The sequence below is a fragment of the Chenopodium album genome, chromosome 14 (genome assembly GCF_948465745.1).
Source record: "Chenopodium album chromosome 14, dcCheAlbu1.1, whole genome shotgun sequence".
In the NCBI taxonomy this organism is placed as follows: Eukaryota; Viridiplantae; Streptophyta; class Magnoliopsida; order Caryophyllales; family Amaranthaceae; genus Chenopodium; species Chenopodium album.
In genome coordinates this window covers 40,021,398-40,049,233 of record NC_137847.1, presented here as the reverse complement: position 1 = coordinate 40,049,233, position 27,836 = coordinate 40,021,398, and the positions used below count along the sequence as shown (strand labels likewise).

At 31.0% G+C, this 27,836-nt stretch overlaps 1 protein-coding gene across 2 annotated transcripts; it reads right to left on the bottom strand.

Moving 5' to 3' along the window:
- Nucleotides 1-32: 32 nt before the first annotated feature.
- On the bottom strand, nucleotides 33-7,774 carry LOC145580235 (protein MEI2-like 5). Of its 2 annotated transcripts, none has more exons than XM_081637657.1 (13): nucleotides 7,325-7,774; nucleotides 6,050-6,091; nucleotides 5,822-5,962; nucleotides 5,278-5,744; nucleotides 4,518-4,676; nucleotides 4,307-4,423; nucleotides 4,063-4,214; nucleotides 2,878-2,969; nucleotides 1,829-2,774; nucleotides 1,656-1,740; nucleotides 1,474-1,542; nucleotides 918-1,097; nucleotides 33-741 (listed from the first exon to the last, which is right to left on the bottom strand). In XM_081637657.1, the coding sequence occupies exons 2-13, from the start codon at nucleotides 6,078-6,080 to the stop codon at nucleotides 610-612; spliced, it is 2,571 nt and encodes an 856-aa protein (XP_081493783.1). In that variant the 5' UTR covers nucleotides 6,081-6,091; nucleotides 7,325-7,774; the 3' UTR covers nucleotides 33-609. The 2 variants fall into 2 exon arrangements, with proteins under 2 accessions (XP_081493783.1, XP_081493784.1); XM_081637658.1 differs by having other exon boundaries at nucleotides 2,878-2,966.
- Nucleotides 7,775-27,836: the final 20,062 nt, after the last annotated feature.

Here is a 27,836-nt window from a genome sequence, read left to right as displayed (position 1 = left end):
GCTGTGAAGAAACAGAGAACAGAGAGCAGACATAATAAATTAACTGTAAATATATATATATATATATATTAGTCTCCGAGTTCCATGACAATGGTCATTTCCCACTGTACAAGGCTTGTAAATAGCATTGCTAACACATTTCTCAAAATATTACACTTGAGCCATAACATAAGACAGACCGAATCACGGATACCAATTATGCACAATTTGATCCAACTCAGAAATAGCAAAAAATTTAGAGGGCCCCAACGTGAAAAAACAGAGTAGGGGGAAAACTATTCACAACTTCAGGGCACTCGATGGCTGAGCAAAGTTTTTTTTTTTTTTCCAGAAAAATGAAAAAATACTTCCAGCTGTTCAGCCTTCGGTCACCTAAACCATCTTGCCAACCATGACATATCGTAGCTGCTCATGGTGGTTCTAGAGCTTCAAAGCAAAAACCAGGAGTCCGGATCCAAAACACAAATACTGACACTCCAAGTCCAATTTTTTTAGAACTTTTTTTTTTTGTCGACCTCTTCCTAATTTGTACACTTCACCATCATATATACGAGAAAGTTAGCACAGATTAGCCAGCCTGCAGTATAATTATGCCGAGCCCTTCTACCTCTACAAAAGCTCATCTGATTTCTCTTCAACATCATCATTTCCATTGTTTCCTGAGAATTCGCCTGACTCTGACCCATTTGGCTGACGCATCTGGATGTTAAAACTAGTTGAAGGCAAATGCTCCTGGATGATCTACAAGAAAGGTGCACCAGATAATACCTTCTAATTTCATTAAGGAATAACCAATAACAGGAGAAACAATACAAGTGTTCTAGGAAAGGAGTAAACAATACAAGGACTCCAAGGGTAAGGCCGTAAGGGAACTTTAAAAGAAAAATAGAAAATTAAGCTCAGACGGAAGCAAGTACCTGCTCACCAGCCTCGTCACCCTCTGAATGGAATAAAATTGGTCGACAACGCTTATCTTCATTCATCAAGCTAGAATTCTGAAAGTGGGCAATAAGGGCTGTCCTTCCCTGAATGCGAGCATATGCCAAGGATGCAACTTTCTCACTATTGAACTTTTCCCATTTCTTCCCATTAAATGCCTAAATCACACGAAACAAAAATCGGTAGATTCAATACAAAAGGATCATAATACTTCATATGATCTGACAAACACAGAACTAAAAGAAATCAGAAGAGAAACTAGCAACTTGTGAGAAACAATGAGGATTGATGAATTTTGCTAGTGATGAGGATGGATGCAACTTGCAAGTCTCATTAACATACGAAGTATTTAGGTTAAATGGAAGCAAATTCAAAGTCCTGATCATAGACAACGCTACATTCCTTAAGAAACACATCAGCAATATGATTAAATGCCAGAACTTGTTTAAAGCCCTGCTTAAGAGCATATAGCATACGGGTAGCAGGATGCCGAGGAGGCAACAAAATCAAAAATAAAATAAAATAAAATGGTACCTTATAGAACGGGATGATATGTAATGGAGACAACATATTGATAAATGCATAACCCACATTGCACTTGTTCTGCACATAAAAAATCAACCCCGGAGAACAGTCAGCTAGGAAAGATTATCAAAGTTTGCATGGGAATTGAATTTTAAGTAAAACTGTTCACTTCCAGTGAACTACAAAGATACCTTAAAATCTATGGGCAAATAAATGAAATCATAAGTGCCTTTGTGATTTTCATCAATAGCAGCTAGCAGCATCTTTGAAGTATACCTAGATGCAAGACAAAGAAACTAATCAGTCAAAAGAATAAGAAAAAGATATACAATATCGCTTCTAATAAAGTGCAGAAATACCATACTTGTTAGGGATATTTTTTATCATAAGGGTTGTCCTGCCATCTTCGCCATTGGCAATCTTTTCCAAATCTAATTGAAATTGCTTTTTGCAATCAACCTGATTTGTGTTACTCTCAACCCGTCGAGTGCGGGTGCGCTCAGATTCAATTCCAACTGCTTGCCCTGTGTAAGGACCATTACCAAGGAATACAGGACTAAGCCTCGGTGAAGACATCATTCTAAAACTAGGGGAATTACTTTCAGACATGTTTCCTGCAATACCAGCATGCATAGCAGATCGAGGACCAACATTCATCATGTAATTACCATTGCTAGGAGCTCGATTAATGCCCCCAAAACCACCAGGGTTCACATATGATGTCTCAGGTGATTCTGGAAAAAATCCAAAGTGCCTTTCAAGATGATGAATACCAGAAGGAGCAGAGCCAACATGCTGCTGGTGATGCTGGACTGAACTAAGATACGGGCCATGTCTACTAGAATACGGATACCCATGCCTATGTCCATTAGATATTAGGGGATTCCCTGAGTGAGCAGACCAGGCAGTTGACTTAGCATTCTCAGAAAAAGTGGTGGGACTTCCCCAAAGAAACTGGGGCCCAGACAGTGTTTCAATAGCAGATCCATTTGAAGTTGATGCACCAAATGATGACATGGAGCCAGATAATTGGCTGCCCAGCTTCAGCTCTGGAAATGAATGGGGAGTGTGTAAATTGGCTCTCTGCTCAGAACTATTGGCAAACATTTGCTCAACATGGCTTCCCCTACCAAAATCCTTGCCAATTGGTGCGAGCTTTGGAGAGCCAGAAGCTTGAGAATGCAGAATTGATGCCAATCCAGGAAGATGGTTATTGGTAGTAGGGCTCATTGTCCTATAACCAGGGGATCTGCTAAAAGCGTGCACAGCATTATGGTTAACAGGACTGCTTAGCTGCTGCAACCAACTTCCTGCCATGTAAACGGGGCAATATTAGCTCCATGGCACATGGTAAATAAAATAATTATATGCAACCTATTACCATATCAGAAGACACCAACATCATAACATTACCAGGCGGGGAGTTGGTTATTGGGGAGCCAACATGATGCCGAAATCGAGACTCCTCATGGTCAAGCTCTTGATTCAATTGCAACATCAAGCTGCTAATACATATACAGTCAGCTTTATTCAAGAACAAAATGTTAAACAGTAGGAGCTTCATCACACAATGAAGCCTCCTCTTCCAGTGCAACAATCTCATCAAATTATACAAATGCAGGTTAATATGTAACAGGGTCACCAAAACACAAAGAGAGCAAAAGTTATAATATCCCTTATGACAACAGTCCTATACAAAAAATCTTTGCACACTTTTCACGTGTCAATATGATATCTCAACCAGTTTAGGACACAAGAATCTTAGTAAACTAATCAAGATTAGTATGTAAAAGAAATTGAGACAAATATTATACTTCCCCCGTTTTTTTTAAGTTGCATCACTTTGCAAATTGTGGACTCTTAGGCAATTTTTGGAGATGAGAGAAATAGAGAGTAAAAAAAAGACACATGTGATAGAAGAGAGAAAGAGAGAGTTTATTAACTAAAAAGGAAAGTAATGCAACTAATTTGAAACTTCCGTTTTAGGAAATTGATGCAACTAAAAAAACGGAGGAAGTACATCCAACAATCTAGAATAAATCCATCCATTGGATTGGATTTAAAAGGGCACAACCATTTATACTTATACTCAAAAAATAGGGAAGAAAACACACACATAAACCCTAGTGGCTACCACCAGACCCCACTTAACTGTATCATAAGGTATTGAGGAAGACCATCAAATGCAGATAGCCTTTCACTGCCATATAGCAAAGCAATTAACACCCAAAGATAGAATGGCTACAGGTAAGGAGCATATGCATCAAGAGAAGGAAGCCTTAGTTCTAAATACAAATAACAGAAGGAAAAATGGAAAATTTTGCCAAAAGCTATATATCAACGCATTCACAGAATGACAGGATGCTGCAAGACAATTATGATCATTATTGCATGGTAACACCACTCATTTTACATGAACGAAGGGTACAATTAAGAAACGAAAATCAATATATCATGTAAACAAGTACAGAAAAATAATAGATAAATTTCACAAATTCATATATAGATAAGGAAAATTGTAATGATAAAGGCTGTTAAAAAAAATTGGCATATAATGAAGTCAATCTTAAAAGGGTAGAAGAGTGGAAAACTACGCACTTCCGACGTGTCCCACCAGGACGACTGGGTTCAAGCTTTATGCGTTTGCCAGCTATGTCACTTCTATTCAATGCCCTGAGTGCTGCTTCTGCAGCTCTGACATCATAAAACTCGATGAATTTATGGTGCTTCTTATGTGGTGTCTCCCTTATCTGTTACAAGGTAAAGAAGTAAGCTTAATGTCGGCTACCAAAACATGAAAACTAATAAACTCAAAGCATATGTAAAAGGAGAACTCCATCACCTCTTTGACCTCTCCATAGGCCCCAAATATTAGACGCAGTTCCTCATTTGAAACTGACGGATCCAAATTAAAGACTACTAACGTCCCCTGATTAATATCCTTCTCAGATGGATTATCCTGAAATGTTCAACAAAAATATTACTTGAGATTGTGAAAGGTTACCAAAAGCAAAAACAAGAAAAGTATTTAAGAAAAAAAAAAATTCTGGAACCTTGGGAATTGAAAAGTGTATGTCAAGTTTTCTCCGACGCAATGGCTTATTTTGTAAGGCTCGCATGGCTGATCGAGCATCACGAATGTCATAATATGATATCATCACAAAGCCTCTATGTTTGCATGCTGTGTACAGTGTCCGGATATCACCATATTGCTGTTGAACAACATAACAAAAAAAAATCAAACCTCAGCATTCGTACAGTTTAAAATACACACATAAGAAAAATATACTGTTGCCAGAAGATCACAATCATTACAAAAAGAAAATCAGCCAACTTTCATCACAATTCAATCACAAGTTCTTCAGAGTTTCATGTAATTTACAGGCAAAACATTAAAAGAAATGATTGATGAAACCTGGCATCCCGGCTGAAACAAATAGACAAGGCACATACAAATTAACAAAAGGCAAATAAGATTTCAACGATAGTTGCATGTTCAATACTTAAATTTTTGGACCTTTTGTTTTGTTGACTTGCAACATGTCACCATATATATATATATATATATAGGGGCCAGATAGCAGGAGTATTTTAGCAATAGTTATACACTAAGGAAAATAATAAACAAGTCAACCAATAGGAAAACAATAGGAATAATTAGATGGTGTGTGCTGATAGAATACATGTTCAACAAAAGTCATGCCACTTAGTAATACTTGAAGATTGGTAGATTACACTAACTTTGCAGACCAGATTAGGACATCAATAATGATGCAAAAGTACTGTACTTAATCGCACCCAACTCTAAATTACCTCGAAAAGATTTCTTAATTCAGAATCCTCAACGTTGCTATTAATATTACGAACAAACAAAGTTCGAGATGGATGCTCCCCATAGGGATGTTCTCCAGCAATTGCTCCAGCATTTGGAGGGCCATATTGAATCATTCCATTACCAGTTATGCCATCAGAGAGGCTAAACTTGGACATATCTAAGCTTAAGGTATCCTGCACATCATTTTCCAACTCCATTCCTCCCAAGTTACCAAAAAAATCACCCTCCTCCATATCATCCACCTGGCTCGCCAATCCAGTAAAATCATAATCATTCGCAAGATCAGCAAAGAGAGCATCTTCACCGGGTAGCACAAAATCAATTGTATGGTTAACAATATCATCATCGAGTGAATCAACCCCTTCAGCATCTTGCTCCACTTTATCCAAGTTTGCTGCACCATCATCAACAGCTTGCCGACCATTGGCAGAATCATTTACGCTTACTGCAAATGAGCAAAGCAGTAAGGTCAGAACTCCATAGAGTATATTGAGTGGCAAAGTGGTTGTCTTTAAAACTTACATTTCTCATGAGGAAGAACAGGTAATGAGCTGGAAAATAAAGAAGCGTCACTTGAAGTATGATACATAGGGCTGCGCCGAATATTCCACGCACCAGTTCCCATTTCTTTGGGTTTACCCGCTAAAGGAATATTCCAAGAGCCTAGCATAAAGAGATATATATTGCAACTGTTAATCAAACGGCAATCTTCAAAATGTTTCAGCAAAGAAAAATGATCTCAAAATTTACCTAAAACAGAATCTTCAGCACGCTGACCCATCTAATTACTCTCTGCCAATTCAGAGCACTATGTTAGAATAGCAGCATCAAAAGGCTACAAATAACTCAAACATATTGAAGGGCATATCAAGTTAAGATATCATAATATACATACAAAAGATATGCATCACAGCATCAGAACTCAAATTCCTAGCATTCTCACAAACTGACAATGCTCCTGGACACAGGTGGGTGGGGAGGGGGTGGTGCAGAAAACCAAATATCAACAAAGCTTAAGTTTCAGATCAATCTAGCATTGACATGCATTTAAAATGAACTTCGGCAAAGATAAGAAAAGGCATATATCATCCAATTCATCTAATTGCAAAAAGTATATGGTAACAATTCCTACACCACGCGTTAAGGTGAACTTCAGAAAAGATAAGAAAAGGCATACATCATCCAATTTATCTAATAGAAAAAAGTATATGATCTGCACTTTGCAGCCAACACCAATAAACAATCAACATAATTGATAACCACTAATTCTAGGCACACAAACTGTGCGATCATACGAGTCAACGAAACGAGAAAATTACTAAACAACCTTCGAGTTCCAACGAAGTCAACAATCAATCAATCACCAGACAAATTGCCAGCACAAAACTTAAATGGTTTCTCAACTGTGATTGAACACATTACAACCCCAGATAATAAAATCAGCAAAACTAAAACTTGAAGCAATATACAACATGTGAAGTATCAGTTGAGCAAGAAAACCATTAATTTGCAAAGTCAAACAAGTTAACTTAACTCAAAATCTCCCAGCAAAACAAGTCTTTCAGTTCTAAGAAAGGACAGGTGGCTACAATTCTCAACTAACTTCATACTTCCAATTTTTTTTTTTAATCCATACAATTTTCAAAACCCTTGATCAATTTTCAAATAATATTAAATTATTTATCACAATCACACCAGGATCATCATCATCATCCCCTATTAAGTCCAAAAAATAACTAATTAAGTACAAAAATTTTAAAATTAATAAATTATGCACAAAAATTAACACAAAAAAGCAGAAATATCACAATACCTTAAAAAAATTAGAATTTAAAAAAATAAATAAAAAAAAAAAAAAAAAAAAAAAAAAAAAAAAAATCAGTCCCAATTAAACTCAAGTAAAACCCAGAAATTGGGGGAAAAAAATAATACCCAGAATTCAAAACTGCAAATTCACATTACAGATGAAAAATTCAGAAATACCCACAAAATTTTTTTCAAAAATAAAACTAAAAAGAATATTACCCTGAAACGGGTCAACGAAGTCGGAGCTTGTGAACTCAGTAAGAAACCACGGCAACGGAAACGGCGACGACAACGGAGACGACAAAAGGAAGATAGTTGCAAAAGCAATTACATGCATCTATATATTTATATAAGAAATTAATTCATCAAAAAAACAAAAAAAAAAAAACTGATCTTTCAGAAAAAGGGAGAAGAAAAAGAGACGTGAAGAAAGAGAATTTGATGGGAATTATATAAAATATAATGAGGAAATTAAAGGGTGAAATTGAGGATTACTCTAAGAATAAATAAAATTGATAGAGAATTAAGGATTGATTGCTTGTTAGAGTAGAATTGTTGGTGTAATTGTAGAGTTGAAAAAAATTCAAAGTGTTGTGATGTATGATTGGAGGAAGACAAAGAGAGCGAGAAAGGGGAGCTTAAGAGTGAGAAATGATTGATGAGAAGAGAGAGAAAGGAAGGAGAAATAGTGTTTATTGTGTTGTGTGGTGGGGTTATTAACTCTATTGAATTTTGGGTTTGAAGTCCGTTTTGGACCATATTGAACACTTATTTAATAATACCAATACTCTACTACTACCCTTATAAATTTTTTAAAAAGCAAAAAAAAATAAAATAAAATAAAATAAAATAAAATAAAATAAATAAAAAATAATTGAATTGTTGACAAGTTTATTAATTTTTTCAAATAATGTTGACAAATTAATTAAGTTTTTCCCTAAAAAATAAAGTTTAATAAGTTTGGATAAAAATAATCTAAATCCAGGTTTAGTTCACATATACCATGTGAGGTTCGTTTCTTTTAAAGTAAGGAGGATTGATGTACTAAGTTAGAATCTCACATAGGCATTTAAAGGATACGAGGAAAGGATAAGGGATTTCCGCCTTAAACTGGCTCGAATCTCCAAAGTGAATGAATCAGATAGCCTTTTGCATTATTCACATGTGACATGCATCAATTTGATCATAATTTTTACTAATGTGTAAAATCAAAAAAATCGGAGGAGTATATAAGAAATTTGTAGATACATCTTAATGAATACTCTCTCCGTTTTTAAATACTTGTTCCATTTCTCTATGTGCGGAGTTTTAGGAGAAATTGGAGAAAGTAATAAAATATAGAAGTTGTGGGGTAGGCAAAAGAATAAAAATTTGTAAAAAGCAAAAGTAGTTGAGAGAATTGGAGGAGAGAGAATATGAAATTAATAAAATATGATTTATGTTGGGTCCACTAGGTGAGATAAATAAATTAAATATTTTAAAAACTTTCCAAATAAAGAAATGGAGCAAGTATTTAAAAGCGGCCAGAAAAGAAAAGTGGAACAAGTATTTTAAAACGAAGGGAGTACTAGGGAAAAAATGGGGTATAAGCTTTAATAATGTTTATGAACAGATTATTAGAGATATTAAGATCATCTTATATTATTAGAAATAGAAAAATTGATGTAATTAGATTAAGCAAATCTGCTCAAATAAGCTATATTCCTTCATTTTTCAAAGATAACATCAACAACTTAAATTATAGCATGTTTTATAATAACTACTTTTTTTTTCTTTCCATGCATATGCTACAACTAACTATTGGAGCAGTTTGTAGCTACAAATATATCTAATGTGACAAGGTCGCAAGGTTGTAACTTACCATTGAAGATGCTTTAATAGTTAAACTTGTGTGCTGACAAATGCATCTATCAAGTTGATGCATTTATTTTGAAATTGAGGAAGTGTTTCATACTACATTCTTACTTTAGTGTTATTGACAATTACTATTTCATTGGTTCTTTTATTACTAGGTACACATAGAGGTAGATGTACCTGAGAGGCTGAGAGTAATTTTTGTTCTTTTTTTTTAAAAAAAAATCTTATTTAAAACTTTTAAAATGAGCAACATGTATAAAAAAAAAAAATAAAAAAAAAAAAAACAAAAAAAACTTGGGTGCTTTTGTGTACATAACTCTAGGTACCCCCGAGTATATCTAAAAAAAATTCATCTGAGAGTAAGAATTATGAAAAAATGATGATAGCAAGTAGTAAAACTGTAAAAGCAAGATTATGGGGAAAAAAAAGTATGTCAATTTATGGGGTAAGGGGGCAAACATATAAAACCAATTTGTTATAAATGGAAAAAATTAGAAGTGTTAAAAAATGAAATGAAGATATAAGGGGAAAATTACAAAACTACAGAGTAAATTTTTTACATTTCCTTTTTTTAAAATGTAGAGAGTGTAAAGTTTCTTCAAAAAAAAAAGTCACTAGTGTAATGAATAGGGGTGCTTATCGAGTGAGTTGATCTCGAGCTGAGGGGTGTTCGACTCGACTCGAAAACTTTTTACATGTGTTCAACTCGTGCTCGCTAAAATTTTGAGCTAATAAAACCTGCTTGACTCGTGCTCATTAAAGTTTTGAGTCGAGTCAAGTCGAATAGCTCACGATCAGCTCGTTAAAGTTTTGGTTCTAGCTATATATTCTTTTTGTTCACTTTGAATTGTTTTCTTTTTTTATATATTCTTTTGTTACTATAAATTAACACTTATAAGTGTCAAACTCATTTAAACATGGTAACTTTGTTTGTAAATTCTATATTTATAAAATATATTATCGAGTTGCTTACGAGCTTATTGAGTTCAGTTAGAGATTGCTCAACTTGTGCTCGTGAACATCTCGAGTTGAGTCGAGCTAACTCAAGTTGAGTTTTGACCGAGTCGAGCTTGAGTTGCTCGCAAGCTGCTGAACTCAATTAGCACCCTTAGTAATGAACAAACATAAGGCCCTAATCTTTCAAGCTTCTGAGAAGATCAAAGTAGTGGTCAGCGGAGCAAAGCAGAGCAGAGCATGTTTCAGCACTGCAGAGTAGAGCAAAGCGTAGCAAAGTAAATTTTAGCAAAGCAGAGCAGATTTCAGCATAATAATAATGATAATAATTATTATTATTATTATCGCATTATAATTTTTATTATTATTAATTTAATATTATTTATTATTATTATTAAATATTAATTATTAGTAATATCAAATATTAATTATTATAATATCAAATATTAATTAGTATTTTTACTGTTATTAATTTAATATTAATTATTATTATTAATAAATATTTACTAATATTATTATTAAATATTAATTATTTTTATTATTAAATACTTATTATCTTTATTATTAATTAATAATTATTATTATTATTAATTTAACATTAATTATTATTATTTATTTAATATTAATTATTATTATTAAATTTTAATTTTTATTATTTTTATTATTATAGTTTAATATTATTATTATTATATATTAATTATTATTATTAAATTTTAATTCTTATTGTTATTATTATTATTAATTATTATTTTTAAGTAGAGCATATTTCAGTAGAGCAGAGTAGCTCAAAAGAACAGGGTCTAAATGTTTAAGTATTACATAGATTGGTATTCACTTCACCTTATTTTTGCTGAACTAGAATTAATTTTACTGAATTGAAATTATTTTTGTTGAACAGAAATAAATTTTATTGAATTGAAATTATTTTTGTCAAACAAAAATTATTTTGACTAATTCTATGATATATTTATTCTTTAAAATTACTGATTTTTACTAAACTGAAATTATCTTTACTGGGTTAAAATTATTTTTTTTGAATTGAAAATATTTTTACGAAATATTATTTTCTTAGGTGAAGTGATCAGGGACTTATCCAAAGTATAATGAAATTTTTATGTAAGCACTTATAAATTATATATACATGAAGTTGTAAGTATAACTTAAAATTAGAAATTTTTTCTCCATATATTATATTTCAATAACTTTATTTACTTATCTTACATCCTTTTTATGTTTTGTTATTTGTGGTTTTAGTACCAACCAATTTAGTTGATTTTTATTTCATTTTTTTATTTGGTATTGCCAATGATTGTTTTAAGGTTATAAGTAACAGCATTTGAAGGGATGGATTTTGCACTACTGGAGCAAAATAAGACTACAAAAAGAGTTTAAGAGTTAAAGTAGTTCAATATGGTTATTATAATGACTAAGAAAACTACTCTCCTTGTCATTTATCAATTAGTATTAGGTACTACTGGAGTACCATGCTCATGGTACTCCAATATATTAAGTGAAATAACATATCTTTAAAACAAAATAACAAAAATCTGTGAGAGTTTACATAAATGAAAATAAACCTAAAATAATCAAAAGTTCAAGTTCATTTCTCACTCCACTTTCTCTCTCCCCACCTTTTCTCTTTTTAATTTCCCAACCCACCATTTTAGCATTATCAAATCCTTCATTCTTCTCAACAAAAACCATAAAAATTCTCTTGATTATTATTTTAAACACTCAAACAAGCACAAAATTGCTCAATTCAAGTTGAAAATCAATTTTACTACATAAAAAATGATTGATATTCATGAATAATATAAAGATACGACAATCGCGAACAAGAATGAGCAAAACAAAGTAAGTAGATATAATTTGTTTTTGTTTTTACTTAAAGTAATTGAAAATGTACTGCTAATTTGAACTAAATATGTTCATTTGATTTGATTCAATCGAATCTTCGTTATTTTTGAATTTGCTAAAACGTTGTATTATTTTACGAAAACTTTATGTTATTTTACTAATTAAAATACTATGTAATTTTGATAAAACATTGTGTTATTTTACGCAAATCTCTTGTTATTTTGCTAAAATAACCTTATGTTATTTTGCTAAAACATTGTGTTACTTTATGTAAACCATGTGTTACTTTGATAAATTCTGGTGTTATTTTGTATAAACCTCAACCCATGTTATTTTATTATAAACTTGTGTTGTTTCACGCAAAGCTTGAGTTATTTTTATTGAAATCATTTGTTATTTTGCTAAAAGATTATTGTGTTATCTTACTTGAACTTTTTGTTATTTTGCTTCAACCTATTGTTATTTTTTTAAAAATATATGTTATTTTTACACAACGATATGTTAATATCCCTTTTCATAAAAAGAGCTCAATTAATTATCAGTCAAGTAATTTTTACATCAAATTTCGTGTCATTCAATTTGATGTTCAAATTTAATCAGATTCTCACAAATATAAAACACTCAATTTGATTTTTAGGGTTTTAACATTTTTGATTTTGGTAATTTGAACAATTAACTCTTCAATTCAACAAAATTTCTTAATAATAGACTAATTGAAGAAGATAGATCTTGAATATTGCAGAAATTTTGAATTATTTGAAGAATTTTTCAAGTAAGGAGGAAAGACCAGGAAAACGAGGAAGGAACTATTTTTTTTAAAAAAAATAAAATAAAACGCCAGCGTTTTGAGTTTTGACCCCTTTGGAGTACCATGAGTACTATAGAAATTGCGGCCATTTATTAGTTTGTCTTCTTATTATAGCATATAGTTTTAAGAGAATTTTTAGTATGGTTATCAATGATTATCTTAATGAAAAATAAAATTTGATGGAAAGTACATAAGAGCACTCTCAATGGTGAAGGAATAAAAAAAAAATTCCCTCACCACTCTCTCTCTCTCTCTCTCTCTCTCCATGCATTTCTCTCTCCTACACATCATATATTTGGTGAACATATTTTTTACATTCCATCAATGAAATAAACCAAAAATTTCATCACCAATCTCTTTCATACTTTTTTCCCCTATACTCCACTAATTTCATTGTCTTACATAATTTTAAAAAACAATATTAAAGAACATGGGGCTCACATGAATGTTTTGGTAAGAAAGTTCACATCATAAACTTGTTTACAAATGTTCATGAACTTTTTGATGATTATTTACTATTGAGATATATTTCTTCCATGTGAAGAAAAATCCCACCATTAGGAGAGTTCTAATTGGGTATTTTATTTAATTTTTATTATTTTTTAGGGGAGGGGGTGGTATTTTATTTGAAGTAGAGGAAAAGACATATAATAATCAAAATAGACAAAATTATTTAAAATCGACGTAAAAAGAAAGTAAGCAAATAAATTGGGACGAACAGAATACTATTATGTTGGTTACGAATACTAATCATCAATAACAAAATTAAAACAGACATCAGGAATGACACGTGTCATTTTTTTGTGCTATTTTTTCCCTCCAAAACTCCCCCTCTCTGTTTAGCAAAAATCCTTTATTTTTGGAGTATTTTTTTAATACACTATAATAATATATTGTTCCTAACATTATGTATTATCTTTATAATAATTGTATTCCTTTTTATTTTGTATTTAATTTACTTTAAATAGTTACATTATATTTTGAGACCTTTTAATTAAGGGTGAATATCCTATAATTTACAAGGTTGAAATGTGGTGGAGAGTATAAAATAATGGAGCCAAAAATACAATATTAACATTTATATTATCATTATATAGTTGTACAATAGTGGGGTTCAAATGAAACAAAAAAAAAAAAAAATTTCTATTCATGGTGTTGATTTGAAATTTTATGAAATAATAATAAAGTTAGTAATCTGTTAAACAAGCCATTCTTACATCAATCATTTTGGACATATATCACGCTATCATTAATTTTCCATCAATGCAAACATATGATGTCAGTTTTATTACTTTTTTTCTTTTAAAAAAAATATTCTACTTAGCTTATGTTTTAGAAGTATATTGTACAATTTTTTTTTTTTGAACTAAATATATTCATTAATAAAATTCCATACAACATATACATTGTATAGTTTAATTGGGAATAACATGCATCATTAATGTAGTATAATGTAAACTATTTAAAAATATTTTCAGCACAACAAATCAAACATATTTTTTTTTTCTCAATTGTAGTTTAAATATTTTTTACCTTATTATTTCATATTTTTATTCCACATGAGTTGCTTTATTTTTATATTATATCACAAATTAAGTTGGGAAAAAAATATTATTATTACTGTGCATCGTATGGGCACTGGTTGTTGTTTAAAATGACATTTTAATAATTTCTTTAACGGCGATTTCACCAAATGTCATTGATTTTTTAAAAATTCACCAAATGCCATGAAGTTTTCATAAATTCACCAAAAACTACTGAGCTTTTAAAAAATTCACCGAATGCCCCATTAGTCATTAGGAATAAATCATGACACGTGTCATGATATCATTAGTTCATTTTAATAATTTATTTTAATTAATAAAATAACATTTTTTATCGATTTTCGTGACAAAAATTACACGGATAAAGTTTTAGGGGTCATTTTGATTCTTAATCAAATTAAGCTTGAAATTGACCAAAAAAAACGTAAATGCCCCTTTTACGATTAAAAAAATTACGATTTTTACAACAAATTAAACAAGGCATTTACATCATTTTTTGCCACTTCCGAGTTTATTTTAGACTCATAAATGGGCCAAATGACAGCCGAAACCTTACTCGGACAATTTATGTAGTTAAAAAAAAAACGATACACAAATCGAGATATTTCTCAACATACAAAACATGGTATTTAGCTTTATTTGAATCCGTAAAGGATCAAAATGACCCCCAAAACCATTCCGGTCAATTTTCATGGTTAAAAAATAACAACACACTAATCGAGAAATTTTTCGCAACACTAAATGAGGCGTTCATTATTTTTTTTCCAATTTAGACTCTAATTTGAACCCATAAAACCTTACCCGATCAAATTTCATGGTTAAAAATAACGACATGCTAATCGAGATATTTCTCGACACGCAAAATAGGGCATTTACGCTATTTTTTCAATTTCGAGCTTAATTTGAAATCATAAAGGGTCAAATGACCCCCAAAACTTTATCCGAGCAATTTTTGTCTCAAAAATGGAGAAAATGTTATTTTTATTAATTCAAATAAATGATTAAATGAACAAATCATATCATGACACGTGTCATGATTTAATATTAATGACATTCGGTTAATTTTTTAAAAGCTCGGTGGCATTTGGTGAATCTGTGAAAACTTCATGGCATTTGGTGAGTTTTTAAAAACTCAATGGTATTTGGTGAAATCGCCATTTCTTTAATTTTACCCTTCTGATTCCCTTAAAATCCTCTACTCTGATTCACCACCTTCGTATTTCAATTCCCTTTCCTTTAACCACTCCTACACCATCACACCCACAACACCACCAAATGTGGTTTCCTAACACCACTACCCTACCCGTAACACCCCTAAGGGTATTCAGATCCGGGTACCCGGGTTTTCTTCGGGTAGTTTGAAAGTCGGCCCTTGTCCCGACCCGAGAAATCGGGTACCCGAAACCCAGGTACCCGGTTTTCTCGGGTCGAGACATAGGGTACCCGTTTAATTGAAATATGCTTGACTTTTTTTTTAAAAAAAGGTAAGTCTGCTAATCTAATTCGTTCATACATCATCTTGAAAAAAAATTATCACAACCTAACCTTATCATTACACTCACAAAATACCAAAAAACTCAAAGAAAGAGAGGAGAGAAGCACGCAACAAATTAAAGAAAAATCAATGAAATTAAGGTATATAATAAAATAATTGAATAATGGGGTTGTATTAGAAATTATTGGCAGAAATGAAATCAATATCAAAGGAAATGCTAGATCTTTTGATGGAAATGAAACGAAGCGAGGAACAAATTCTAGGAAGTGGGTCGGCTTTCGTGGCCACTGCCACCTGGTCTGAACCACCGTCAAGCCCTCTACCTAGTCGGCCACCGCCGATGAGGATACCTTGAAATTACCGTCGAGCCATCGTCAATCTTAGGAGTTAGGATATAATTTGCTTCATTGTTGTAGTAATCTTGTTTTATCTCTCTCCTGGGGTTTCTTTGGGGGTTAAGATTTGAAGAAGAAGAAGAAGAAGAAGAAGAAGAAGAAGAAGAAGAAGAAGAGAGGTAGTAGAAATGTGAATAGTAGAGGGTAAAAGAAAACCCTTTTTTATGTGGCCCTCAAATAATCACCATTTAAAAGTTAAAAAAAAATTATATAACGGGTTAGCGGGTATCCGGTTAAACAAATGTCTGGCCCATGACCCGATCCGCTAACATGTGATTTTTAAAATTTTAAGAAATAATAGAAAACTACCCGGTTATTTTACGCGGGTCGTCGGGTCATCGGGTTTGGTATTTCGGGTCGGGTTTTTTTGAACACCCCTAAACACCCCCAAAACTTAAACCTTTTAAATTAATAAAAATAATATTTTATTTGAAAACAAGCGTTCAAATCTTGGAAGTATTACCTAAAAAAATTATAAAATTTAAAGCCCAACTATTCAAAACTTTTTATTAAGTGGTTTAATTAAAGTCAACTATTACAAATTAAAGGAAAAATTGTAAATAACCACCCCTCAAATCACCTACAATTGATTTTACCATCCTTTTTTTGTTTATTTTAAATAACCACCCTTGAAAGTAAAAAAAAATTAGAAATCACCACCACTTAACTAAATTAATCCTAACTTTTAATAAATATCTTATAACTCTATTCTATTTCCTTCATCAAATTCGTTTTAAATTTTTTTTTAAAATAAAATCCATTTAAAATATATTTAATCACAAACTTTTATACGTAGCTGGCCAAACCGTGTCACCAACTATTACAAGAGTTATTTAGTTAGTGTTATAGGGGTTACTTGGTCAGTGTTATAGCGGTTACTTGGTCATTGTTATAGATAGGGATTATTTAGTTAGTGTTATAGGTTACCCAATTAGTATTTCAATGGTTACTCGGTCAGTTTTTATAGATATTACTTTGTTCATCCAGTTGGGTTGGCCAACCGCATATACAAAATACATTGTTATTTAACTTATTTAAGAGAAAATTAGAGAATCAGTAAATATAAGTTTTAATTAGTAAAAAATAATTTTACTTCGTAGTTTAGTGAAATACTTTCAATTTAGTGAAGATAATTTAAGTTCAATAAATATAATTTCAAGTTAATAATAACATAGATATCTATTTACAAGCAAAACTACAAAAAGTACACTATTATATAAATATAAGCCATATAATATCGTATGTCTAAATATCCTACATTATCAGAACGAATTATTTGACCATATTTAACATTCAAGTAAAAATGATATCTTAAAGTTTTATCAACCTGGGCATCGTCCGGGCACAAAAAGTACACTCTATATGATTTCACATATCTAAATATCCTACATTATTACAACGAATTATTTGACCGTATTTAACCTTCATGTAAAAATGTTATCTTAAGATTTTATTAACCTTCTGGGCATCGCCCGGGCACAAAACTAGTCACCAATGTAAAGCCGGCCTCGCAACTAGGCCATGACACAGTGACACTTGGAATTCCAATTTTTCGCCAAGTGTCACGCCACATGTAAAGCCACCCATACGTATTATTATGACATGTAAGCGAATTTTAGATAGATTTTTTAAATATTAAAAAAGGTATATAAATAATATCCTCCTAAATCACATCATAATAATTTCAAAAATATTATCTCCTAAATTATTATGTATTAAGATATCAAAGATATTATCCTCTTTCCCAAAAAAAAAAAAAAAAAAAAAAAAATCCCCTATTACACCCCTGAAACGTGTGTGTGTTTTATTATTTTTTTTGGAAAAATTAACAAAAATAATCCCAACTATTGTCTTCCTTCTCATTTTAATCTCAACTACAATTTAACTTAAAATAATCCCAACTATAAGGGGGCCTGTCTCAAAATACTCTCCTTTACCTATTACCTCTCATACCGGTTGTTTAATTTATTTTTTTCATTCATTTATTTATTTATTTATTTTTATTTTTATTTTTATCTTTCACTTTTCCTTATCTCCCTACCATCTCCTCCTGAAGGAACTTAGCAGCTTTCCCTCTCTATCCTCCCTAATCTCCATCATCTCCATATAACACCTTTTCCTCCATTGAATACTTCATTTTTTTTTATAATTAAATTTCAAAAATAAAGAAGTTATCACTTTTAGAATTTAATTAGTTGGATTGCTTCTGAATATTCCAAGCCTTAATTTGTTAAAAAAAAAATCTACTTTTAATTGGATAATTGTTGACACTCCAATTCTCAAGATGTAATTATAGGTTACGATGGCTAATAGAGGCTGAGTAGGTTTTTCGGTGGCTAGATATGGATGGAATAGTGGTTCTCTGTGGCTGGGCATAATGTAATGGTGGTTTCGGTGGCTGGGTTTGGCTAGAATGGTGGTTTTGGTGGTTGGGATTGGCCAGGATGGTGGTTTCGGTGGTTGGGTTTGGCTTGAATGGTGGTTTCGGTGGTTGCGGGTGGCTAGATTTGGCTAGAATAATGGTGGTTTCTGTGGCCGGGTTTGGTTGGAAAGTAGTTTCAATGGCGGAGAATGTCCGAATGAAGTTGTGGAAAGGGTGGTCAATGGTGGGCAATGAGCTCTGCTTAGAGAAGAAAAAAGAGGGGGTGTTTTATTTTTATCTTTTATTATTAAAATAGCACCAACCAACATCAACTTCACACATCACTCTTTTTACCTAAACAACAGGTTAAAAAATGAGAAAGACTATTTTGAGAAGGATCACCCAATAGTTGGGATTATTCTAGGTTAAACTATAGTTGGGATTAAAATGAGAAGGAAGGCAATAGTTGGGATTATTTTTGTTAATTTTTCCTATTTTTTTTCATTATGGATGATGATTATTGTATTTGCTTTTGTTTTTTTAAGGTAATGTTGAGCTTATCTTATTTACTTTGTTAATTTGAATTGTTTCCATATACAATTATATACTCCGTATGCTTTAAAAAAAAAACTATATAGTCTGTATTATTTATTCTGCATGCAATAGAACAAAAAAAAAAAAAAAAAGGTTGTATTGGGTTTATTAATTTATTGTCCAATCTAAAATTTATATTTTTTTAATGATAAAATATATCCAGATTATAGGTTGACATTAACTTATCCTAGTATTTTATCAACTATCTAAACATCGTCGGGCACATTTTATTGTGATTAAATTAAATACCATGTTGGATTAGATTGGATAAATTTGTTTAAGATTAAAAAATATAAATACTTTTGAAAAAACTTATCTTTTTATTGACAATAGAATTTACTTATAGCAACACAACACATATCTATACTAATATTTAATAACAAGAAAATTTAAAGGCCATATAGAGTGCCACGTAGGATTTTTCTTTTTCCTTTTTTTTTTTTTTTTTTTTTTTTGGTTTTTTTTGGTAGTTTTTCTACTTCTTCCAATAATGCTTTCATATAATTTCCCAAATGACAGTAACAATAGTTTCGATCATTATCATTTCCCAAATGACACTATTCCCCTAAAGTTTCTCTATTTAATATTTACAAATAAATTAATTTTTAATTATTCAATGTTACTTGATCAATCATCTTTATTTCTCCTACCTATAATCTCTATGCATTTTTAATAGTCACTTACAAGTGTTCTTCCCCTTATATTAATTTTACATATTTTATATGTTTTTTAAGTCAATTTTTAAATTTTAATTTCTCTAAACTTTTCCATTCCTTTATGTGTTTTTTAAGTTCTAAATAATAATGGGGTTGATGGATGAGTCGATTTTCATTTTTATGTAATAGTCTATTCAAATATTAATTTTGTAATTTTTGTGATACCTTTCATGAATTTATCAAATATTTTTATTGGACATACATTACCAAATAAATTACAGAGAAACATCTGTAAAAATAATAATAATAATAATAATAATAATAATAATAATAATAATAATAATAATAATTACAGAGATCATACCTTTAATTTCATGATATCTATCACAAAATGGCAAAATTAATACTTTATAAATTTAATTTTGATAAATTTGTTGATTTATTTTTTGTTTAAATTATGTTGTAATTACCTAATGCAGTTCGTGATGATATGTACACCTATTAATACAAATAATAATTTTTTTTTGTGGTAGATTTCATGAAATTAAATGTATGTTTTGATTTTTTCTTTAAATAATTTTTTTTGATGAAATTAAATGTATGTTTTGTCTATATAAAAAATACATTTTACCAACAAATTTAACCCGTACATTGTACGAGCTAAATACTAGTTATAATTAATATGAATATCCAATTAACAATAGAATTTTACTGTTATACAAATAACCACGTAATTATAATTATAAATATGGCCATGTATCATTAATTTTTTTTTAGTCTACCATTGATTTAATATTAAAGCTTTTGAATCAGGTATTCTTCATATTCGGTTGTAATTTTTTTTGGTATGTTTATAATTTTGTTAATCTATAACATATAAAAAATTCCCAAGCACCAAGACTATTCCAAATTTACTATTCCTTATGAATAATGAATTACCCACTTTTCCCTCTTCTCCCCTTGCTGAACAACCCAATTCACCTAGGTTAGTTTTGTCTTTTTATTTCTCCTTTTGTTTTTTTTTTCCCCTCATCCTAAAAAGATTAAAATTTAGAATAAAATAAAAATTGTGGGTAGACTTAAGAGGGCATATAGGATAGATAGAGTTTCGCATTTGTGTGTGAAAGTCAGAACCTTTATTTTTATATAAAACTATTTTCCTATTTGTGGAAAGATGAATGAGAAAAGGATTCTCGAGTTCTATACAGAGGCCTATAATGGACACGCCTCTCTGTCTAGGAAAGTCTCGCCTCGACGCTGTAGGTAACTTTCCTGGGAGACGCGGGCTCGACCGTCCTATATCATGACTCAAGTACATTAGTATTAATTTCGAAAACAAAAATAATTGTAACTATTTTAAACTTGAGTTGTGTGATTATGTGTGCATTAAAGTTGGTGTTAAAACACCTAGGGTATGGTAAAGAGGTCCAAAATTTTTGAGTTTATTGCCCATGGTTAGGTGATCTTGAGTTATGCTTGGTTTATTATTGACTTATGAATTGCTTAATGCAAATGGAATTTATGAGTTCAGTTGCTTATGTGAAATACCATTGAATTGATAATTTAAATGATTGATGATATGAAGAATAAAGTATTTGATTTGTATTATTTGAAAGGTGATAGGAGGTTCAAATATTATGGTGTTTTTATGCTCATAGTTGAGTCATCTTAAGTTATACTTGTTGATTTATATGTATTACTTCATTTATAAGGAATTCATTGAGTTTTGATTTGAATAGCTTATGTGGAATAACATTAATGTGTTTATTAATGAATTATTTATATGTTTAAATAGATGTTGGTTGAAGTAATTAAAGAAGTAGATTATTTAATATTTATTACTCGAAAGGTAAAGGGATTAGTATATGTTAATGATTTTGTGACTAAAGTAACCACCCTTGTTCTACCTCTTTATGAGATGTTTGACCTTGAAGTGTTTACTCAACCACCAAGGCTAGTTCTATTATCTCTAACCCATTTTATAAACCTTTCTTTGAGAATGAGAAGCACCATCATGAGAGAAAGTGGCTAGCAACCTTGACTCGATTCAAAAGTGATTTGTACTACCTTAAACATGACTATATATGAGCCTAAGAGGAGAGTTGTGGAACCACCAAAGTTGGGGAGAACCAAACCTTGAAAGAATTTGACCAACTTCATTACTTGAACTTCCAACTACTCTTTTGTTTATCCAAGACTTCACAAGGAGTTTTTTTTCCTCCATTGATGAATCCATACCACATTTTGGAAGGCATAAGAATTATCCTTCTCCTTCTCTTACTCCAAGTTATGAGACTCCTACCTCATGTAGGCGTCCAAGCCTAAAAGCCAATTTTCACATTGTAAAAGGCTTAAAGTTCATAATCTGATGCTTCATATTCATATATAAGATTACCAAGTCTAAAGTATCATCCACATCCTCTAAAGGTCCAACGTTATTTCTTCTAAGCCAATTTGTGGATGTGTTAGCCCACACTGTAGCCCAATTTATAACCCAATTCAAAGCTCAAGCCATATTCCAAATTACAGTGATTACAACCCAGTTTACCCAACTAAAAATCCTACTACACTTGGCCCAGTTATTAAAGCTTATCGAGTGGATGGTAAGGCAAACTTTGATGATCTAGATTATGATCTTTCCAATAAAAAACTTTGATTATGAGAATTCTGATTAAGTGGTTGAATTACTTTTATATGTTTTCAATAAATGTCTTAAGTGAAGTGATTATTGCTCTATTTTTCTATATTTTGGAATGAATTAGGTGTTTTCATGGTGTATTCCTTTTAATTTTCAAGAATGGTATGAATAACCAGGAATTATGTCTTCAAGAATGGGAAATAAGCGATCTGGTTCCAAAGTAGGCAAGGTCCTTAGAAAGTTAACCCATAACACTAAAAACATCACGAAAGTGGTGAGCAAGGGAAACCGAAATTTTGAACTTGACTATTACAATGAAGTCTTTAAGAGAGTTGTTGCAAACCACCTGTTTACTTGGAAAAGGAAGACCCAGCCAGTCTTGAAAACTAGATTAAGGAGTTTCACGAGCTGTTTGATGCCATCAATTGCCCAAGTGAGTTGAGGGTGAACAATGGTGTTTACTAACCGAGGGAGGAAGCTGACTTATGGTGGGCTCAAAGAAAGAATGAGTTGTTTAAAAGACCAAACTGTGGGTGGGATGAGTTTAAGGAAGCCTTAAGGGAGAAGTTTTACCCTTCCTACCTGAGAAAGTAGAAGTGTATGGAGTTTACCAACCTGAGAATGGGGAAGTTGTCTATATCAGTGAGTATTACAACAAATTCATTGAGCTAATAAGGTTTGCACCTAAAGTTGTCCCATTTGAAACTATCAAAGCCCAGAGATTAGAGCAAGGCCTAACCTTAACCCTTCAAAGGAAGATAGGGGGAGTGACTTTTGAAACCTTGGATGAAGTTTATGGTCGTGCTTCCATTTGTATGGGATTTAGGGAAGAGAGATTGAGAGTTCTAGGGAGAGAAAAGAAAGTGTTCCGAGTCTGTACACGGAGGTGAAAAGAAACACAAGACAAATGGGAATTCTCAAGGGAATGGAGGTTTTAATGGAAGGAGGGGGAATAAGGGGAACTTTGGGAAGGGAAATGATGGACAAGAAACCAATGTTCGAGGAAATAGGGATCAAGAAAATAGTGAGAAACCCAAGAAATTGTATTTTTATAGAAGGTGTGAGAAGAACCACCCTGGGAAAGATTGTGAAGGTAACCTAGTGACTTGTCATAATTATCAAAAGCTAAGACACCGTGAATATGAGTGCTTCAAGAAGGAATATGATGTCATGGCAGGGGAAGTTCAAGGAAGTAAGAACCCATTCAAAGCATCTCAATCTAGTGGACCATAAGTTGTAACCAGTAGCAATGGAGAGGATGTTCCTAAGGGGCGTGTTTTCGTAATGAATAATTGTGAACGTGAAAGCTTTGAATAATTTGATATGTTCTCTATGTTTTTAGAATTTTAATGCGTTCAAGCTTTTTGAATCCTTATGTGCGACTCTCATTAATAAAAGTTGAATTATGATAGCATTTGAATTTTCAAGGTTCATGTGAAGTTTTCATGAGAAACATAATTGTTCGAATTCTGAGTGCATATTGAAGTTTTACGGAATTTTAATTCCAAGGTGGAAGATACATATTTGCTTATATCAAGTGGAAATTGGAAATAATTATTTTCATGTGCAAATCATGAGATTGTGTGTATATAATATACACATGTTTTATATGACGGAATATATGCATTTCAAGATTATTAATTGGTGGAATGAGAATTATTTAATGAGTGTTCATAATGTTGAAATTGGTAAACAATTTCCTTACATGGAAATAAATGTTATGTGATCTTGTGAAATATTTCTTTCATTAAAAGTCGTATTATGGAATGATTGATATTTGTTGTAAATTTCAATATGTTGTATTGGTTTGTCCATTTGAGTGCGAAATTTCTTTTTTAAGTTGGATACATTATCTTGACTAATTTCTTTGACCTTATATGGTATAGTAAACTATGTAATGTGTGGCAAGTATTTGGATCATACGAGATTTACATGTGGTTAATATGGTTGAGTTGTTATTTTGAGATTAAAGGGTTTGATGATTACCATGGGATAAATGAGGAGTTATTTTGGATTGTCATCATAAATATTGGGAGGATTTGTGCTATCAAGTCTTTACTAATTTTTGGAATATGATTTATGTTGAGCATGGAAATATTACTTGTGGTAATGATGAGTTGAATTGATTTTATATAAGTGTTGGAGTAAGGAATGTATTTTTGGATATATGAGTTTTGATATGAGATTAGCGTTAATTTGTGTTCGTTTATATCTAAAGGTAGAAAGTATCCATATTGTGAGGATGAGTATTCTGATGAATATTTAAATTGTTGAGGGTTGAAAATTTTGAAGAAACTTTATACAAGTTAGAGGATTTTGAGTCAATTCAAGTGAAAGGATGTATTTGAGATAAAGGTGTTTGTTTTAAATCGAAGTTTATTTTGAAGAAATAATACCATGTGAAGGGATTTAATGAAGTCAGCTAGGAAGTGATTGTTTGGATGATTACATAAAGGATTTTACTCTAAGGGATTGACAACAAAGTTAATTGATATAGAGAAATTATTAGTGATGGAAGAATCAATGATTGTATTTTGTTCAATTGAGTTATTTAATGATTTGCCTTAAAGATAAACCAGATTGAGGAATTTGAAGTTATGAGAAATGATGATCGAGTTTTTGAATGTTTTAAAGGCGAATTATTATTTGAAGTGGCCAAGAGTTAATGATTACGATTTAAGGTTGGATTACCAGGATAAATGAATTTGTGAGAAAATTTTCAAATACTTTTGGAAGATACCCTGAGACAAGTTATGAATCTATGAGCGATAAGAAGGTTAGGATAAGATGTGTTCCTTTTATGCTTGGTAACTATGGCAGTGTTTGCTATGAAGTTGAATATGTGATCATTGTAATTTTAGATTTTCTTTATGAAAAAAGTAAGACTTTTATTAAAGCAAGTATTTTACTACAAGTATGCAAAATGAATTTTCAAATATACAATTTTCAAAATTAAGATTGAAAACCTTCATATATCTTTTAAAATCTTTAATTAAATATTTTGATTTCAGTTCGAACCTTATAATTAAATATATTATGAGACTTTAACAGTGTTTTCAATGATTTCTCCAAATATAAGTATTTTAAAAATTTTCAAATGGCGCATAAAAATATTTTATGAGTTTTCTCACTACTTTTATAAACAAATCATTTTAAAACCTAAGCTCTTTTGGATGTTTGAAACTTGCTGGTTTTCCTTACTTTGATTGATGATTGTCAATAAAATGTTAATATAGTCGAGTTAATGAATTAATGTGTTGGTCGAGTTACGAGGACGTAACTCCTTTTAAGGGGGGTAGAGGGCGATAGAGTTTCGCGTGTTCCTTTTCAAGTGATTTCAAGTCTTTCTTGAGTTTGGTTGGAGTCTTGAGTCAAGTTAGGATGTGCATGAACCAAAAATTTAAAATGATTTTCGTTTCTCTTTTGGCTAAGTTTCGGGTCGAAACTTCTTTTAAGGGTGGTAGACTGTAATACCCCGTATTTCAATACGTATTTTTCTAATTAATTAATTAATTAATTATTATTTCCTAAAAAGGGTATTTTAATAATTTATTTTACTATTTGAATTTTGGAGCCAAAATGATATTTGAATTTTGGCGCCAAAAGTATTTTAAAACTCAATTTTTTTTTGGATAAGATTTATTATCCATTTATTTTATTTAAAAACCGCATTATTTTCGAATATTTTAATTAAACAAAAAATTATATTTTATTATTTTCGGATTTTCTTGGTAAAGAAAATTTGATTTTCTTAGTGAAATTAAATAGTGAAAAATTGGTATTTTCCTAATTAATTATTTTATACAAAATATATTATTTACGCAATCATTTTTCATCCTTAAAATCTAGCAAATATTTCCCTAAAACTATAAGTGGAGGTCCGAAAATATGAGCATAGATATGCTCAACATTTTCGGCCACCATATGCTAATTTTGGGTTAATAATTTTGTTAGTTTTGTATTTTAATTATCTTCCTCAAATTCTTTATTTCCTTAATTCCTATTTTCCATCTCACAAAGATTTGATCATCTTATTTTCCTACCTTATATCTTCCTTGATTATTCTCCAAGTAATCTCTTTTGCCATATTATATTTCATGACAACACACCTTCCTTATATTAATTATTCTTAGTCACCTTAATATTTAACTTTCCATAATTCTTTAACTCTCTTCTCCAAGTAATTTCCTTAATTCTTTTTACCATAATTCTTTCTACATTCTCCTACCTTAATTCTTTCATTCATGAGCCTATAAATTACCTCTCATATTCTTCACACCAAAACTCAATTCTCTTCTTTTCTTTTCTTCTTCTTCTTTTCCCTAAACCTTTTCATGCTTTTCTTCTCCTCTTTTTACACAAATCAGCCCGTATACCTTTGAACCCACTTTTCGGGCACTTTTGATCAGATTTTGGGGTATTAATGTTTCACGGAAGATTGTTCCTCTCAAAAAATCCTTGAGGTTAGACTCAAGAATCACCCAATTCGGAGTTATATTGAAGGAGTTATGGCCTTCTGCAAGTTTTGCCTATTCTTTCCAACGAAAATTCAATTCTCTTTAATCCCATTCTTTTATCTCCTTCATGGTTAGTCTTCTAAAATACAAATACCTATTTCAAAGCTATAATTTTATATTAAAGTATTATTTTAAAAGCGTTTTATAGTCCATGCACATTAGATTTGAGTTTATGTTGTGATAATCTTATGGTTATATTATTTGCAAGGTGTATTCGTGATTGAATTTCGAAAGTGCAAAGTGTTGATTGATATTCGGAATCAAGGTACGTTTAGGTGGCTAGATACCTTTGAAAGTGATTGGTTTGAATAACATGTTTTGAATGATTTTATGATGATTGAATTAAATTGATTTGAATTATGATTTATGAAATAAATTATGTTTGGAGGTATTGATTTTAATATTTGTTTTAATAAAAGTATTTTGAATGATTGAGTTTTAAATCGTGTTTTGAATGGTTTGAATTACTTATCATGTTTAAATAAAGGAATTAATTTGAAACGTTTGTTGAATTAAATAAAAGGGTTTTCAAAGGAAGAGTTATTGATTTTGAAAAGTTATTAATATGAGATTTTATTCTCTAGTATTTATTAAAAGGTTGATTTTGAAAGCATGATTTAATTGGATAAAAGGAGTTTTGATTTAACCTATTATAAAGGTTTATTTTATTTAAGGAGGAATTATGGAATTATTATTGAATTAAAGCTTTACAAGCATGTTAGTAATCCCACTATGCGGATTTGGTTTGATAAGGCCTTGAACTTTGTATGACCGGGTCTTTCCTCAAGAATAGCCTTGTAATATAAGGAGAGTAGCTTGGGGGGGGGGGGGGGGTGTGCACACTTGGGTAAGGAATTTGGATATTTAAAGGAATTGGATTTAAAAAGGAATTGGTTCTATTAATTATTATTGAATTATTGGAATGGTTTGAAATATTGGAATTGGTTTTGAATCATGGATTGGAATTATTGGTTTAATTATTGAAATTTGTTTTAAAAGCATGTTTGCAAATAGAATTGAGTTTACATTATCTTGCACTTATCGTACTTAGCAT